The sequence below is a fragment of the Poecilia reticulata genome, chromosome 8 (assembly GCF_904066995.2).
Source record: "Poecilia reticulata chromosome 8, P_reticulata-male-v2, whole genome shotgun sequence".
NCBI classification, from domain to species: Eukaryota; Metazoa; Chordata; class Actinopteri; order Cyprinodontiformes; family Poeciliidae; genus Poecilia; species Poecilia reticulata.
Genome location: NC_088837.1, coordinates 7,202,276 through 7,217,581, shown reverse-complemented (window position 1 = coordinate 7,217,581; position 15,306 = coordinate 7,202,276). Strand labels below are relative to the sequence as shown.

General features: G+C 38.6%; 2 protein-coding genes and 1 non-coding gene across 4 annotated transcripts; 1 reads left to right on the top strand and 2 right to left on the bottom strand.

The window, feature by feature from the left end:
- The first annotated feature begins 353 nt into the window (after positions 1-353).
- Positions 354-8,905, top strand: st13 (ST13 Hsp70 interacting protein). Of its 2 annotated transcripts, none has more exons than XM_008415574.3 (13): positions 354-514; positions 901-1,052; positions 2,189-2,237; positions 2,348-2,438; positions 3,160-3,233; positions 3,329-3,395; positions 3,494-3,578; positions 3,668-3,778; positions 6,182-6,284; positions 6,812-6,928; positions 7,005-7,044; positions 7,172-7,263; positions 8,201-8,905. In XM_008415574.3, the coding sequence occupies exons 2-13, from the start codon at positions 943-945 to the stop codon at positions 8,333-8,335; spliced, it is 1,074 nt and encodes a 357-aa protein (XP_008413796.1). In that variant the 5' UTR covers positions 354-514; positions 901-942; the 3' UTR covers positions 8,336-8,905. The 2 variants fall into 2 exon arrangements, with proteins under 2 accessions (XP_008413796.1, XP_081465881.1); XM_081609755.1 differs by lacking the exon at positions 354-514 and adding an exon at positions 652-669.
- Positions 8,906-11,610: 2,705 nt separating this feature from the next.
- rbx1 (ring-box 1, E3 ubiquitin protein ligase) lies at positions 11,611-13,344 on the bottom strand. The gene is made up of 5 exons (XM_008415565.3): positions 13,205-13,344; positions 12,229-12,307; positions 12,075-12,145; positions 11,855-11,940; positions 11,611-11,766 (listed from the first exon to the last, which is right to left on the bottom strand). The coding sequence occupies exons 1-5, from the start codon at positions 13,280-13,282 to the stop codon at positions 11,754-11,756; spliced, it is 327 nt and encodes a 108-aa protein (XP_008413787.1). The 5' UTR covers positions 13,283-13,344; the 3' UTR covers positions 11,611-11,753.
- A 133-nt stretch (positions 13,345-13,477) lies between these two features.
- On the bottom strand, positions 13,478-13,549 carry trnaq-cug (transfer RNA glutamine (anticodon CUG)). Its single transcript has one exon. It is a non-coding gene; the product is annotated as a tRNA-Gln (tRNA).
- Positions 13,550-15,306: the final 1,757 nt, after the last annotated feature.

Genomic DNA, 15,306 nt, shown 5'->3' with positions numbered 1-15,306 from the left:
TTATGTTGATATTTTTCATAACGAAATGAATCAACATCCCTCCATTCTGATTCCTTCAGAAAGCGACGGTCTTGTTTCAAAGTTTAATCAAAATCAAATGTCACATACAGAAAATAGTTTAAGCTCTAAAGTAAACAGCAATACTTGTTTAAGATATATATATATATATATATATATATATATATATATATATATATATATATATATATATATATATAAAGTTTATATTGATATATTAAAGTTTTCTTCCACGAACAACACATTTCTTGTTGTTCGTGACGTAATTCATTTCTATCAAAGACTGCCAACGCCAGCCTATGAAATCTGCCTGACAAACCCCGAAGAGGGGAAAATTTGACCCATTAGTTTCGGTCTGCCCGACTTCTCGCCTGAATGAAACACCGGAGCGACGCCACCTCCAGCGAAGCAGACTGTTGGTGGCGATAAAAAAAAAAAAAAAATCGACTGCAACCTTCTTCTGCAGCGCTTCTTCTCTTTAAGCATTTTTACACAGGTATGTTTACTTTTATTTTCTCGAAAGCATGCAAATATTTCTCGTTGGTGACTTTCATTCACCAACGCTGCATATCGCAGCGTTGTGTTCATGCGTCAAAGGGTCAACGTCACGCACTGCTCCACATTTCCAGAAAGTTCTCGCTTTCAGCTGTTGTAATATTTATTTAAGTTCTAAATGTATTTGTTTTGGAACCTCCGTTGTGCCTGTTCTTTTGGTTTGACTGAATTGTTTGTTGAATAAACTAGCCAGAGCTCGTAGCTGACGTTCATTACGTGCCAGCATGCTAGCACTGCCTAGCTTATAGCGGAGGGTATTAACAGCTCAGCACATAAACAAAAGCCCCACTTGGCTGAGTTGTTGGCTGTCTTTCATTCTGACTCCAGGCCGCGCGCAGCGCCCCGTCTGCTGGACCTTGACGCGCCAGCATGGACCCACGAAAAGTGACAGAGCTGAAGGGCTTCGTGCAGATGTGCGAGTCCAATCCGGGGATCCTGCACCTTCCGGAGATGGGATTCTTCCGCACCTGGCTGCAGAGGTCAGGATCTCTGAAGCATAACCGCTGATTGAACCTACCAGGGATTTACTGCTTATGAGATCAATAGATCGGACGCAATTATTTTTGTTTTAGTCCTCGGCAATATTTTAAGTCTTTAACGTTCTGCGGGTTGACCACGTGCTCCGACCCGCCCACCATCCAGTATAAACCAGTAGCCATTTGTGTCTCCGTGTTGTGATGGCATATATGGAGGACTGATCCTGCCAAAATTGACAATGAATAAATTGGGAAAGGAGTGAGAAATCATGACTGTAAATTCAAAACTCAAGGAAGAAAATTTTAAATAAATGTATGTGGAAATAAATAACAATACTCCAAAACACAGACGGCTAATGTTCAACATCCTTTTGCAAAATGAAGTCCCAAATCTCAACAACCATTAGGATTAGTATCCAAATGGTGTCCAAAATTGAATATTAACCATTCTATGGGTCTGTGGGAGATTAACACATTCAAAGCATTCGGATTGGGGGTGGTGCTAAAGCATTTTCATGTACACTTTAATAACGTGGACCAAAATTACATATTTTTATTTATGGATGGGAATCTGTAACATTACAGTGCCTTGTTAAAGTTGTCATGCCCTTTTCATTTAAAACTATTTAGTCAATTTAGATCCAAGTGATAGACCAACACAAAGCTGTGCTTAAATAAAGTTAGTTTAGCATTAACAGGCTTAAATCTTTAAAGTGTGGGGCACCCTGTAAGGGTATAAGGGTAAACAGCATTTTTCGATTAATTATTGAGATGGATTTACATATTTAAAACGATAAGATGTTATAAGATGTATAAGTCTTCTGAGAGATGCCTGTGTCATTTCCTGTGAGAAAAAAAACAACAAAAGAAAAGTAAAGGGGTATGAATAATTTTTATTTTAATCGTGTGCCTTGATCTAAACCAAGACGAGTTTCGGATCCACACCTGACTCAAATCACCTGATTAAAGACTCAATCCAATAAAATGCAATGAAGTTTCTTGTAAAGAGACGAAATGTGGAACATTTCTAGGGGTGGAATGCTTTAATACGATTTAAGAAATTATCATTTAATGATTAAAAAAATAAAGTCGGTGTTTGCATTGATGCTTTACTAACTCCTCATAATTTCGTCCCACAGTATGGGCGCTAATATCCCTCCTCTGGCTAAGAAACAGGATTCATGCCAGGTGATGTGCGGATTATTTTTTCTTGCCAAATGTTTTTTTTTTGTTTCTTTCATTAAAACGTTTGTGGAAAGACAGAAGAGAACTATTAATTGGCGTTGTGTGACGTTTAGGGTGGCTGTCCGTGTGGGCCGTCCCCCTCGGCGGCGCCGCCTCCTGAGCCTGAGCTTCCTGTGGATTCTGAGAGCGAGGAGAGTGACATAGGTACAGAAGAGATTCAGATCACTTTTATTTATAAACCCCCGTGCTGCTTTGATCACAGCTTCACCTTTCAGTGCAAAAATAGCAAATCAAGTCACCTGAATGCAACACAGGAAGCGAAAAATGTTGTTGCATAATCAAATCCAATCTTTTTTTTTGTTTACTGCCAAATTACATCAGCCAATAATTCCAGTTTTACTGTGGTCGCAGAAATTAACTCATAATCAACAAATCGCCTCATTTTTTTGTGCTTGTGCACAATGGAGTATATTGAATTTTTTCCTGAGAAAACAATGGTTAAAAACATTGGTTTTAAATGATGCCAACTCCTACCTGCAGGTGGCAGTATATTTCCCTTCTACACTTACTTGCAGTACAGTAATAGAAATAAAGTGCAAATATTGCAACATTTCTTGCAAATATTTCTAAATCAGCACCAGAAACATTTTGATTTTTATTGCAAAGAATCACACACACAAAAAAAGTGACGTCTCTGATCTACACCAAATAATTTTTACAGTTTACTTCAGTTCATTCAGGTACAATGTAATTAGCAGTGTTTTACTAAGACTGCACAGCCTAGGAAACCAAGAATTTCCTTCTGATTAACAAGGACAAAACTTAAATGTGTGAGAATAAGAAGAGAGGAAACAGGCAGACATCAGGGTGCCTGGACTCTCTACTTTAGGGGAAACAAAAAGACATAATTCTCCTTTTATTTTAGAAATCGACAATGAAGGAGTGATAGAGCCGGACACAGACGGTCTGGAGGAGATGGGAGAGTTTGACAACATCGAGGTGACGGATTTCTTATACCGAGCGAATACGTTTTAAACTGAAACTTGATTCTGCCATGAGTCGGCTAGAGATAAATAATTTGGACTCGTCTGCAGGTCACAGAGGAGATGATGGACCAAGCCAACGAGAAGAAGATCGAAGCGATCAACGCCCTCGGAGAAGGTCGGCTCCACTCAGATCCGCTAGTGACCAGAATGAAAACGACCCGCAGCACTAAAAGGGATCTTCGATCAATAACCTCCTCCTGTCTTTCATTCCAGGCGACCTTCAGAAAGCGTTGGATCTGTTCACAGAAGCCATCAAGCTGAACCCTCGATTAGCCATCCTTTACGCCAAGCGGGCGAGGTGAGCGACCCGGTGGGGGCGGATGTTAATCCACAGCTCATCTGTAAAACGTCCCGAACCCGTTCTAAATGTTTCCATCTGTGCGTCAGCGTGTTCATCAAAATGCAGAAACCCAACGCAGCCATCGGAGACTGCAACAGAGCCATCAGCATCAACCCAGACTCTGCACAGCCGTACAAGTGGAGGGGCAAAGCTCACAGGTACCAGAGACCCGCCGCTGTCTGTTTGGCCAGGAGGCATCATTCAGTGTTTACTAGTGACATCACCAAACCCTCAGTGTAAACGCATGCAACCCTACCCAACTGGTTCTTCAAACATTTCTGTTTGATTATATTTCGTAACGTTGAGGCTGAATGTGAAACACAAACGTATTTTGCTAGAATGTTTTTTTTAAATTTTTTTTATCTGCTATGATTCCTATAAAATCTCTAGAAGTTTAGGATTTAAAAAAAAAATCATTTTTCAGGTTTTGATGTGTGAAACTTGGCAAGAAAAGCCTGGAAAAATTGTAGGAAAATTTCCTTTTCTACTGTTAATAATTTTAAAATACTTCTAAAATGCAGTGTTTTTTGGGTTTTTTTTTTATATTGCTGAATTTCAAATGACATCCTACTTGATTTTAATATTTAACCCATGCAGACTTAATTAGCCATTGTGTGGTCTTACCTTTCTTGTACATATATTTTTTTACGGGGAGTATTAAAGTCCATAAATTTTTCTTTAAAGGATCTGCTTTTAGTGTGAGATACTGTAGTTCTCTTTTGACATGACACAAGTTATAGGAATTAAAATAACTAAGATAAAATTAGCGTGAATGGCAAATAAGCAGTGAAATGACCTCATCATCAGACACCATTTTCTTATTTTATGATATGTGGAACCTGCAGCTGAGACATGACAGCTAAAAATAATAAATAAATAAAAATAATCTAGAAGAAAATCTAGAAATTATTGAAATGCAAAATGTGCATAAATCCTGCGATTTACATAAACAAACTTTAGTGTATTTAATGGGACTTTATGTAAAGTATCAACATAAACATGAACAATAATTACATATATAAATATATATATTAGAGGTGTGCCGATCGATCATAATCGGCCGATTTCCGTGAAAAAGTGCATGATCGGTGATCGGCGATCATTGTGTCTTGTTGCCGATACCGATCACCTGCATCTCATTTCTCAGTCTGCCAGTGCAGCTGGTCTCCTTTCCTTCTCACTGCGCAAACGCACAGCAACAAATCCTAAGCGATGTGGAACTATAACGCACTGAGTGAATGGGGACATAAAAACAATGACATACTTGACGGAGTTTGGCTACATCGAGGCTCACTGCAGTAAAAAAGACATATGGAGGATCAGATAGCAGGTAAAGCGGCGCACAGCTACAAACACTCACCCGGATTAGCATGACGGTCAGAAAGCAAAACAAATAACCCGCAAAATGATTTAAGTCTTCGAGTTGCGATGGTTCTGGTTCTGCTCTCGCTGTTGAACCGCTACTCCGCGCTACAGGTGGTAATATTTGACAGATGGAGCGCCGCTTCTGCTCCACCTGGTAGTGACTCTCACACCGAACCTCCGTTTAAAGCTGCAGCATCTAACTTTAAAAAATAAATTTTACATGCGTATTAAAACTTTCGCTGTCCTAACATGAGACAATCTCTGAAAAAATAATCGATCTCCTCCCTGTTCTGCATAATTACTCCACTCAATCAGAAATGGCCAATCAGAGCTAGTAGTAATCAGCTAGCCGCCATGCTATCAGAAAGTTTTCATTCAGTAACTGGATTGTTTATTGTAATGGATCCTGTATTTGCCTTTGAATGTTACATTTTATACTTGAATTTTTTGACAATGTTGAGAGGTTTTATTTTGACTTTTTGCATTATTTAACCTCTTCAGAACCTCCGCATGTTATCAGTCTGTAAAGTTGGTATCATCAATAGCAGTACAATTTGCACAATGCCTTTTGTTTTTTTTCTTGGAAAAAGTTATTAAAAACAAGTTTTTGTCTAAATTAAGGTGAATTCATGGTTCCTTTTTCCACATAATGTAACCGGTAGTGCTTATGATTAAAAAAATAATAATTATGTGATCGGTATCGGTGATCGGCCCTCATGGGTGATCGGAATCGGTATCGGCAGAAAAAAACCTGATCGGCACATCTCTAATATATATTTTAAATATCATTCTGTAGTGCTGCTTTCTGAAACACATTCGTTTTACTTTGATGTCAAAATTTATGAATTCCCACTTTGGAAAACAACAAAAATGTCAGATGAAGTTGAAATTCTGACTGGGGAAAGTTTAGTATCCATATCTAAGTGCAGTAGCGGTGGCCAGAAAATGCTCTAAAATATTTCTGATCATCTTCCCTCTGTGTTTTAACTAGATTATTAACACAGAACAGTCAGCCACAACAACTGTTAGAAAATCCCACTTTTTTCCCATCATCCTACCCGATTTCTGAGACGAATCAGACACGGGTCTGTTCTAGTCCGAATGCCAGTTTGTGACAAGGGTTTCGCATTTTGCTGCATTTGCTACCCTGTGTGTGATTTTGCTACGTGTGTGTGTGTGTGTGTGTGTGTGCGCAGGCTGCTTGGTCACTGGGAGGACGCAGCCAAAGACCTGGCCACAGCCTGTAAGCTGGACTATGACGAGGACGCCAGCGCGCTGCTAAAGGAAGTGCAGCCAAAGGTACCGAAGTAGTTAATAATAATAATAACAGGATGGCTGTGCATCCTTAAAAAGTCTTAAATTAATTTACAAAACTGTAAGTTGGTCTTGAATACGTCAATCACAGGTCTTCAATTTTGGCAGGACTGTTTACTCATATGTTCTATGTTGGGTTATTTTTCTTGTGTGACTTTTCTGTCTGGCAAATGTTTGAGTCACACGCAGACATCTTCATTGTTTTCTGTGACTCAAAGATGTGGAGGCTACCGCTAACTAGCTGCTAACATACCCTAGCTAGCTATGTAGCGTTTTGCGTCTGTTGTGGATAAGTGTAAATTTGTTGCCAGTTTGATCTTTGCCACTGACTCACTTCTGTTGCCAACTTGTATGGTGCTGCATTCATTTTGCACACAATTCTGTCACAAGACAGGTCTTAAATTTCATTCATCGTGGTCTTAAAAAAGGTCTTAAAATGTCTTGTATTTGAGTTGGTGAAGCCTGCAGAAACCTTGCATATTTCTTTTTACTTTTTAAACTTTGGTCGTCAGGCTAATAAAATCATGGAGCACAGACGCAAATATGAGCGGAAGAGGGAAGAGAAGGAGATCAAAGAAAAACAAGAGCGCATAAAGAAAGCCCGAGAGGAGCATGCACGCGCTCAGAGGGTGAGTCTGAGGGATATTTAAGCTGTTGAATACAATCTGGTCAAAATGGCTCACCTTCTGCGTTTTGCCGCTGCAGGAAGAGGAAGCGCGGCAGTTTGGAGGAGGATACTTCCCAGGTGAGAGTGGAAGCACGATGGCTGCATGTTTTCCTTCTACACATCGTTTGGTGCTATTGATCAGCTGTTTCCTGTTGGAAAACCTGAAGTTCTGATCCTGATTGTTTGTGGGTTTGTTCCTGCACAGGAGCTGCTGGCTTCCCAGGCGCCGCGCCCCCTGGTGGTATGCCTGGTCTGGGTGAGCTCTTCAAGGATCCTGAGCTGCTCAACGCCATGAAGGCGAGTCAAATCAGCACCAATCCCTCGTCTCAAACCACCTGGTTCACGCGTTTAAAGTCGCTTAGCTTCTAAACATGGAGTTTATCCATGAGAATTTAATAAATACAATAATTACAGCTATAAAGGTTCTGAGGGAACTCAAATGCTTTATCTTGTGAATTTCTTGCCTTTTTTCCTCTTGCTTGTGAACATTTTCCCCTCCAAACATTTTTATATTTCCACTTTCAGACATCTGTTAAGCTAGCAGTCTTTCCCAGGATTGTGAAGGCTGTGACATTTCTGCATTAAAATTAGATTTGGGTGGATCGATCAAATAATATCGGCAACATCGATACCAGGTTGATATTGGTATCCGTGATGGTAATACTATTGTGGCAATCTTGATACTTTAGTTTCAGATAACCTCTTGGAATTGTTTTAAAATTCTAGTTTCTCTACTTTAGAGAAGTTTCGATTTGCTTTCAAATATTTTTTTGCTGTTTGTCATGTTAATGTTATTGCAAGTATTTTGGAGACACCAAAAAAAACTTTCTCCAAACTCTGTCCCAGGTTTGAACAAAAATAATTAAGGAAAAAACAAAAATGTTGATACTTTTTATTTAAAAGTATCAGTATCAGCGATACTGGTCCTGGCGATACTCGATATCGGATCAATGCCGAAATATTCGGTATCGCATGCCTTTAAAATTCCTGTTTAATGAGCTTTCTCTAAGGATTTCAATATTAGATTTTTGTTACCTGCTGGCCATAATTATCCCAAAAAATATGTAGAAATGTTACTTTTTTTGTTAAATTACTGGCAAAATACTTTTTTTTTTTTTAATGGAATGTAAATTTATTAAGATGCATGTTAAAGATATGCAATAAGCTTCGTGAATAAAAACCTGTGTTTTTTATGCCTTTTTTAAACGTGTCGGTGTCTGTCGTTTAAATCCAGGACCCCGAGGTCATGGCCGCATTCCAGGATGTGGCGCAGAACCCGGCCAACATCTCCAAGTATCAAAACAACCCCAAAATCATGGCCCTGGTCACCAAGCTGAGTGCCAAGTTCGGAGCCTCCCCACAACCGTAGAGGGGGGTCCGGAGGGAACGAGACCAAAAGGTGAAACGATCCAGAGAGCGCCGCTTGTCAACAATTATTCACTGTGTTTAGTTCAAAGTGGGGAGCTGATTCTGTGTAAACTGGTGCAATAGTCCAGAAAAAAGAATAAAACAAAACAAAAAAAAACATTGAGCAACTTTTTACAGCGTTCTCAATCAACGTGTTAGCACCTAACAACATCTGAACTAGCCGACGACCCACCAGAGTCTGACGCTTCAGTAACCTCAGACGTGTCTCAGCCTGGACTTTGTTTAACCCGCGGGTTGACCTTTTCTTAACCTCTATCTGGAACAGCTGCACTGAAAGCCTCTGTGTTGCGACTCTTTAGCATTTCTACAAACATTTAATACGTTGTAAAGCTTTCCCTCTGGTTTTCTTTCTGAACACGGCCCAAAACTCTCACACAAGCTTTGGTGTGTTGTTGTCTTTTTTTTTTTTTTTTGTTATCAGAACTGTTAATAATACTAAAGAACGTAATAATGTTCATGTTTGATTGTGGGGGGAAAAAAGAAATTCACAATAAAAACTCTTGATTCAAAATCTGCTTTTTGTTTTTTTTTTATATAGCCTGTTCTTCATTCCACTGGGATTTTCTTTTCACATAATTTTAGGGGATTTTTGGTCAAATTTGTGAAAAAAAACAACTAACAAAATGAAAGTTATTTAGAATTAGCTGCATTAGATTTTACAGTATTTTCTGCTTTATGCGGATGAAATGTCACAAATTTAGTGAAAGAAACAAACTTCACACCTAAACTGAATGGATCCTTCAATTTGAGTGGAATTATTGAGTTTGAGCTGCTGCCTTTATGAAATGGAAAACTTTAATGCATCTTTAACAATTAAATTCTGTTAAGTATTTTATGTAAAAATGTAAACCTTTGGAGTAGTAAATTTCTATGGATAAAATATTGCCTTTAGATCAAACTCTGCAGCCCATGTTGGTCCTTCCACAGTCGGCTCTTTACTGAAAATGGTGGAGAAGCAGAACTGCTTTTATAGACGTTACTGAACAAATGAAGGTTTTAGCATAGCGGTTCTCAACGTGGGCGGTACCGCCCCCCAGAGGGCGTTTAGTGGACGGCAGGGGGCGCTGGCAGACATTTTTACAAAAGGGGGGCGCTGGGATGCCTTAGGGGGGCGTTTGGTCGAAGGTAAACTTTACACCTTAAATGCCCAACAATGCCAGTTTAGACTAAAGTGGACATAGCAATAAACCAAGAGAGGATAATACTAATGAAAGGGAACGACATGGAAATGAATGAAGAACAAAATGCAAGAATAAACTAAGAAACTAAAGTAAATATAGAGGAATAAACTGGTATGGCAAGACCTTTCGATCAATAATTAATACAGAAGACTGTATGGCAAGAATAAACAGACACCATTTCCAGATAAAAGGTAAAATAATATTGTTGAAATGTCATGGGTTTGTTGAGACCATATCTAGTACTGAGAATAAATATATCTTACAGACCATAACAGTAAAGAACTTATCACTTATTTATGTTTTTTATTAGATTTGATATATTTATTTCTTCAATATTATTTTTCATGTCAATATTAATGTCATGAGGCTGATGACTCCATGACACTTTCAATTTGACTCATTAGGATTTGATTAAGAACCACATTTGTTCTTTGTAATTTCTGTCCAGTAAAACTATTAATCTATAATCAATAGACAGGTCTATACAAAGATATAATCCATGTTTCTGTCTCATATTTGTATGGCATTAAAAGGACCTGGAACTTTAGTTTTTCCACTGAAAGCTCTGGTTTACACAATAAATGCCATGTGGGTGAAATTTTATGGTTGATACTCTGATGTCCCATTTTCCTGAAGGCAGCACAGATCTGCACCACCAGAAACACTGAAGAGAAGAAGAGCTATGATTAATGTAGTTACAGTTCTATGCATGTTTTAATGTTGCAGAGCTCAGTCATTTTGCAAATAGTTCAAAGTTTAAACTGGCATGTTGAACATCTTTTATCTGATCATTTGTGGAATATTTAACAACTAGAAAATGGCACAAAATAATATTTTTCCACTCTGGCTGCTGTTAGACCTACAAATTTTAACTTGAATGTTCATTGCATTTTTCGTAGACGCCTGTGAAAATAATTTCTATTGCCATGACTTTTATGTTCTCTGGGAAATTATTTTTGATGATAAATACAGATACAAGCATAAAAATCAAAACATCTACAATAGTGATAGTAATATTAATAATAAAATAATAGTCCGTGCAAAGGAGCCTGCAAATTCTTTGGTGGGGGGCGGTGAGGGACCTGGATAAAGGCTGGGGGGGCGCTGGCCCAAAAAAGGTTGAGAAACACTGTTTTAGCAGATTTCCATGGAATATTCATTGTTTTTCCACCACAATCACATTAGAATATCAATATATTTTATGTATTTTTCTTTAGTTTTTCACAATTAAAGATCCCATGGAGGAAAATAAACCTCTTTCTGCAAGTTTTGTTATCTTAAAACTCACAAATAGAATTAAAAAGATGCTCAAAATAAGCCCTTTGTTTTCCAAATGTTTATATAAAATTAGCTGCTCTAAATGAATTTTATTTAGCCAGGATGAGGGTAAAAATGACTCTCTGGATTGTATCGGTTGCATTTGACTTAAACATCAGCTCTAGTGTTATGTTGTGCATAAAACTTCAGCCACATTCTTGAAAAAAATGTACAAAAAAACTATCAGTCTACGAAAATAAAAAAAAATTTATAGTGGAAATACTTTTAGAAATATTCCCAGAACTAATAGTGACTGTAATCATTTTAAAATCTCTTACATTATAACCAGTGATGCAGACCTTAGTTTTTAAATTTTACCGAGTTTTAATATTTTTCCATCAACATTTGTTAAAATACACAAGTTGATAAACCCAGGGAACTTGTTCTTCTTAATTCAAGGAGAAATTTTGAACAAAAATAATTTAAAATAATTTATTAATGCCTTTTTAGGCTCCACCTGATTGCACCTACTCAGTCAGGTGTTTGTTTTTTCCCCCCCCCCAACTAGAAGCAGAACCAGATGTTCTATAAAGCCGGCTTAATCAAAGAGTGGGTCAGGAGGTCACTTAAGATCCTGGCTTTCCGCCACAGGATTACCGACTGCCCTGAAACACAGCGAGTCCTGTGGACACCGCAATGCGTAAACCAACTAATAAACATACAATCTTATTTCAGCTCATAGTAATTCAACCATCGTCCATTAAAAAGTCACTCAGGGTCTGTGATAACATTGCTCTTTATTTAGGAGCTCGCAACAATCCAAAAACAAATCTGTGAAAAACAACATCTAGTCTGATAAGCAGGGAGGAATACAAAGGCAGAGAGGCCGACGCTTGTGGAACCGGGTCACCAGAACAACGGCTAGTGTCCGTATCTGCGAAAACACGACAGAGGCAGGCGGAGGGACGTCAGTACAGCGGTTCGCATTCAACAGAAATAGTCACCAAACCGATCGTACTCACTTCTGGAACTCCCACTCTCTGTTGTCCAGAGGACACACCTGTCTGGTTTTCAGCCAGCGGGAAATACAGTGAAAATGAAAGGCATGCTGGGAAAAAAAAACAAGTCAAGTTAAAGGTCAGAACGGAAGTAACTTAATGACAGCAGTTAACTTTACAAGACTCTCCTCCATTTTGAATGAACACAGTGTTTTCTTAAAATATTTTTTTCACGTAGACTCACATTGCAGACCCCCCAGGCTACGGTGCACTCTTCTGATGTCGCAGACGCCTGGTTGGCCTGACACTCTATACCTGAAGGAAGACAGGAAGTGATGTCAGACTGTATTACAACCTGATAAAAAAAAATGTTCAATGTCGGAATCAAATGAACTCACAGAGATCCATGATGTGGTTCCTACAGATGGCACAATTATCCACCACTATGTCCCAGGCCCACAGCGCAACAGCGTTCCACTGGAGATGAACAAAAAAAGGGAAAATTATCCAGATGGCCTAAGGTACAAAACATTATGACCAGTATCAGAAGTTAGTTTTTCAATAGCATCTGTTGGTGAGTGGGATATATCAGGTAGCTGGAGAAAATTTAGTCCTCAAAGTTGATGTGATAAGTAGCTTTTCAATCTGCTGAAACCACACTATGAGCATCGCCACAATTAATTAAGACTAAAATTTCTGTAAATAATAACCTTAGAGGTTTTCCAATACAAGACAGTATCAATAAAAGCTTTTAATACACCTCTTACTTCAGTAACAACGCAAATCTGTTTGACTGTATTGGGTCTTAAGAATGAAAGTGGAGATTTGAATCTGATTCTCTTGTTTAGGGCGATGACGGCTAAAAAAAAAAAAAGCCTACAGACACGCTAACCTGTCCAATAATTAAATAAACCGACAGATTAATTAGAAAATAAGCCATGAAGATGACAAATAAACGTTACGACATAACAAACAAACAACAAGAAAAAAAAGAGTACAACTAATTTAATTTCTTTAGTTTGTGAAATCTTGACAGTTGAAGCTAGCTGACTAAGCTAATTTAGCATGCAGGGTAGCACGAATTTAACTTTAGTCAATGGCGGTTTTTCTGCTTTAGCTAAATATAGTTATTAACGTGGAGATACTAAAGAGAAGTGGTCGATTTTAATAGATAATACGTTCAAAGTTTTTTTTTTTTTGTATGAGTATGACGCATTTAAATTGTGCTATGCTAGCAGTTTTGTAGCTAATGCTAGCTGTATTTAAGAGAGCTCAGGCTGCTCGCATGACTGAGCTGCACTCACGGCATTCAGCCACAGCTAATGACGAGAAACATTTGTTTAATTTGACCACGGCTGCTTTAGACAAAGATACCTTCTTGACTTCGAAGCGCTTCTTGCTAGCTCCACTGTTAGTACCGCTTGGTGTGTCAACATCCATCGCTGCTGCCATCTTGGATAATCCGGGAAGCTTAGTTTAGTCACCCAATCGGAAACAGTTTCCGTTAGCTTGTTTCGAGCTTAAGTATTATTTCTAAATATTTCCTCACAATTTGGGTTAAGTGACTGAAACTTATTGGGAAAAATAATTTCATATTAGTGAGCTGCAAAAAATAATCCCAGAAAGATTTGGGTGAAAATAAAAGACAGGTTCCACCGAGATTTGAACTCGGATCGCTGGATTCAGAGTCCAGAGTGCTAACCATTACACCATGGAACCCCACACTATAAGTAGCACTAGGAACTACCCATAATATGATACAAAGAAAAAGTTGACGTTAAATTTTATAGTTCCTCTAGTCCTCTCCCTCCCCTCTTAATAACTGTTGTAGAATGACGATTAAAAAAAACTTGTAGGCTTTCATTTCAGGGTTCCACAAAAACACAATGTTCTTAAATCATATACAGTTGAAAAAACGTTTTATTCTCCTTAGTGCATGTTTGATGAAAGACGTTACAATAGGCACAAGACAGTAAGCACTCAGCATTAGTAAGCATTAGGCCCAGGTTCAGTGTTGAAAGAGAACCAGAGTCAGCATCCAAAGTGTAAAATAAGTGGAAAGAATACAGAATATTACTTAAATACATGTTATCAAGTGTAAAATGTTACTCAAGTTAGAGCAAAAGGTTCCTCACAAAAATTTACCTTTAAGAAAAATGTACTTTTTATGAACAGAAGAAAGTTCCATACATGGATTTCACAAATGAAAACTAGAACATATCAGTCTCAAACGGCTTTTGATTAAATTATAAACCTTATAAATAAAAATTCGTCTCAAACTGAACCATGTTAGCATATGATTTCATGAATATTTGGGAGGTAGAAGTTGTAATCTTCAAATATTATTCAGAGCGTTTACATGGTGTTCTTTGAGTGTAGACCAGACCTCTTCTCAAGATAAAGATATGGCAGGAAGCACACATTCATAGTGGATGTAACCATTAACTGCATGTGTTTCCATTTGAGCTGAAACAAAAGCTACTTTATGCTTAGACACCTAAGTAACTATTTGATTCTAGCAGTTACTTGAACACAAACTCAATTTCCTCAACTTGCTTTGTTCATCGTCTTGTTTTTAACCAACTTATACCTCTGGGTAGTTTGAGCTTTTCTGGCCTTCTTCTTCGCTCTGCTGGATTTCACTTTTGCAGCTTTGGGTCCCACAGGATCCGAGTCTGTCAGAGAAGTTGTGTTTTCCGGACAGGTTGCAAACCCATTGGTGTCCATCAGCTTCTGACCTTTAACCTCAACAGGGTGACCACATGTTCCCAAAACGTCCAACTTCACTCTCTCCATCCACCTGAGTGAGCGCGACAAGTAAATTCAGACATTAGAAAACAATTCAGTTGCAGTTGTAATTGGCACTAATGTCACATTTGGGATCAATGTCCTGCTGGAACATCCGGTTACATCTGTTGACGTCTGACCAAAGTCTGGTCACACCAGATTGGTTAAAATCTTCCTCTATTTGTTTTTGGTAATTTTTGCGCCCCTATGCGTTGCATACCCTGCATACCCACTTTTTGCGCCACTGCTCCTCATCCCATGGAAGGCCCCAGCTTCGATTTCGTAGATTTTACAGAAACCCAGATACAGAGACACAACTTTACAGCCGCCCTGGAATCTTCTGGCAGGGATGACATGGAAGTCGTTGCCATGGAGATTGAGCACCTGTGTCCTGGGCGGGAAGCCCCGAGAGACTTTCTTAAGACCACGGCTCTCACACGAGGTGTGATGGGCTTCAGTCTGGGGGGAGGGGAAATCAGAGAGAAAGAAAGAGAAACTGTTTAATACATTTCCACAGCATGTTTTCAGTCTGAGCTTATCTTCCTGTTACAGGAAAACTTTTCCCGTTTCCTGTTTTCGGATGCTTGCCAAGAACAGCTATTGGACCCCCACTATATTCCCAGATTAACATTCAATTCTTAAAGTGTTTGGGCCCGTACAAGTCAATTTCAGACTAGAGTTTTCAAAGT

Coding starts and splice junctions, on each gene's coding strand:
- rbx1 (XM_008415565.3), bottom strand. CDS start 13,282: ATGGCAGCAGCGATGGATGTTGACACACCAAGCGGTACTAACAGTGGA. Junction 12,308..13,204: donor AGCGCTTCGAAGTCAAGAAG/GTATCTTTGTCT, acceptor GTTCATCTCCAG/TGGAACGCTGTTGCGCTGTG. Junction 11,941..12,074: donor TAGCCTGGGGGGTCTGCAAT/GTGAGTCTACGT, acceptor TTTTTTTCCCAG/CATGCCTTTCATTTTCACTG.
- st13 (XM_008415574.3), top strand. CDS start 943: ATGGACCCACGAAAAGTGACAGAGCTGAAGGGCTTCGTGCAGATGTGC. Junction 3,234..3,328: donor GAGAGTTTGACAACATCGAG/GTGACGGATTTC, acceptor ACTCGTCTGCAG/GTCACAGAGGAGATGATGGA. Junction 6,285..6,811: donor TAAAGGAAGTGCAGCCAAAG/GTACCGAAGTAG, acceptor TTTGGTCGTCAG/GCTAATAAAATCATGGAGCA.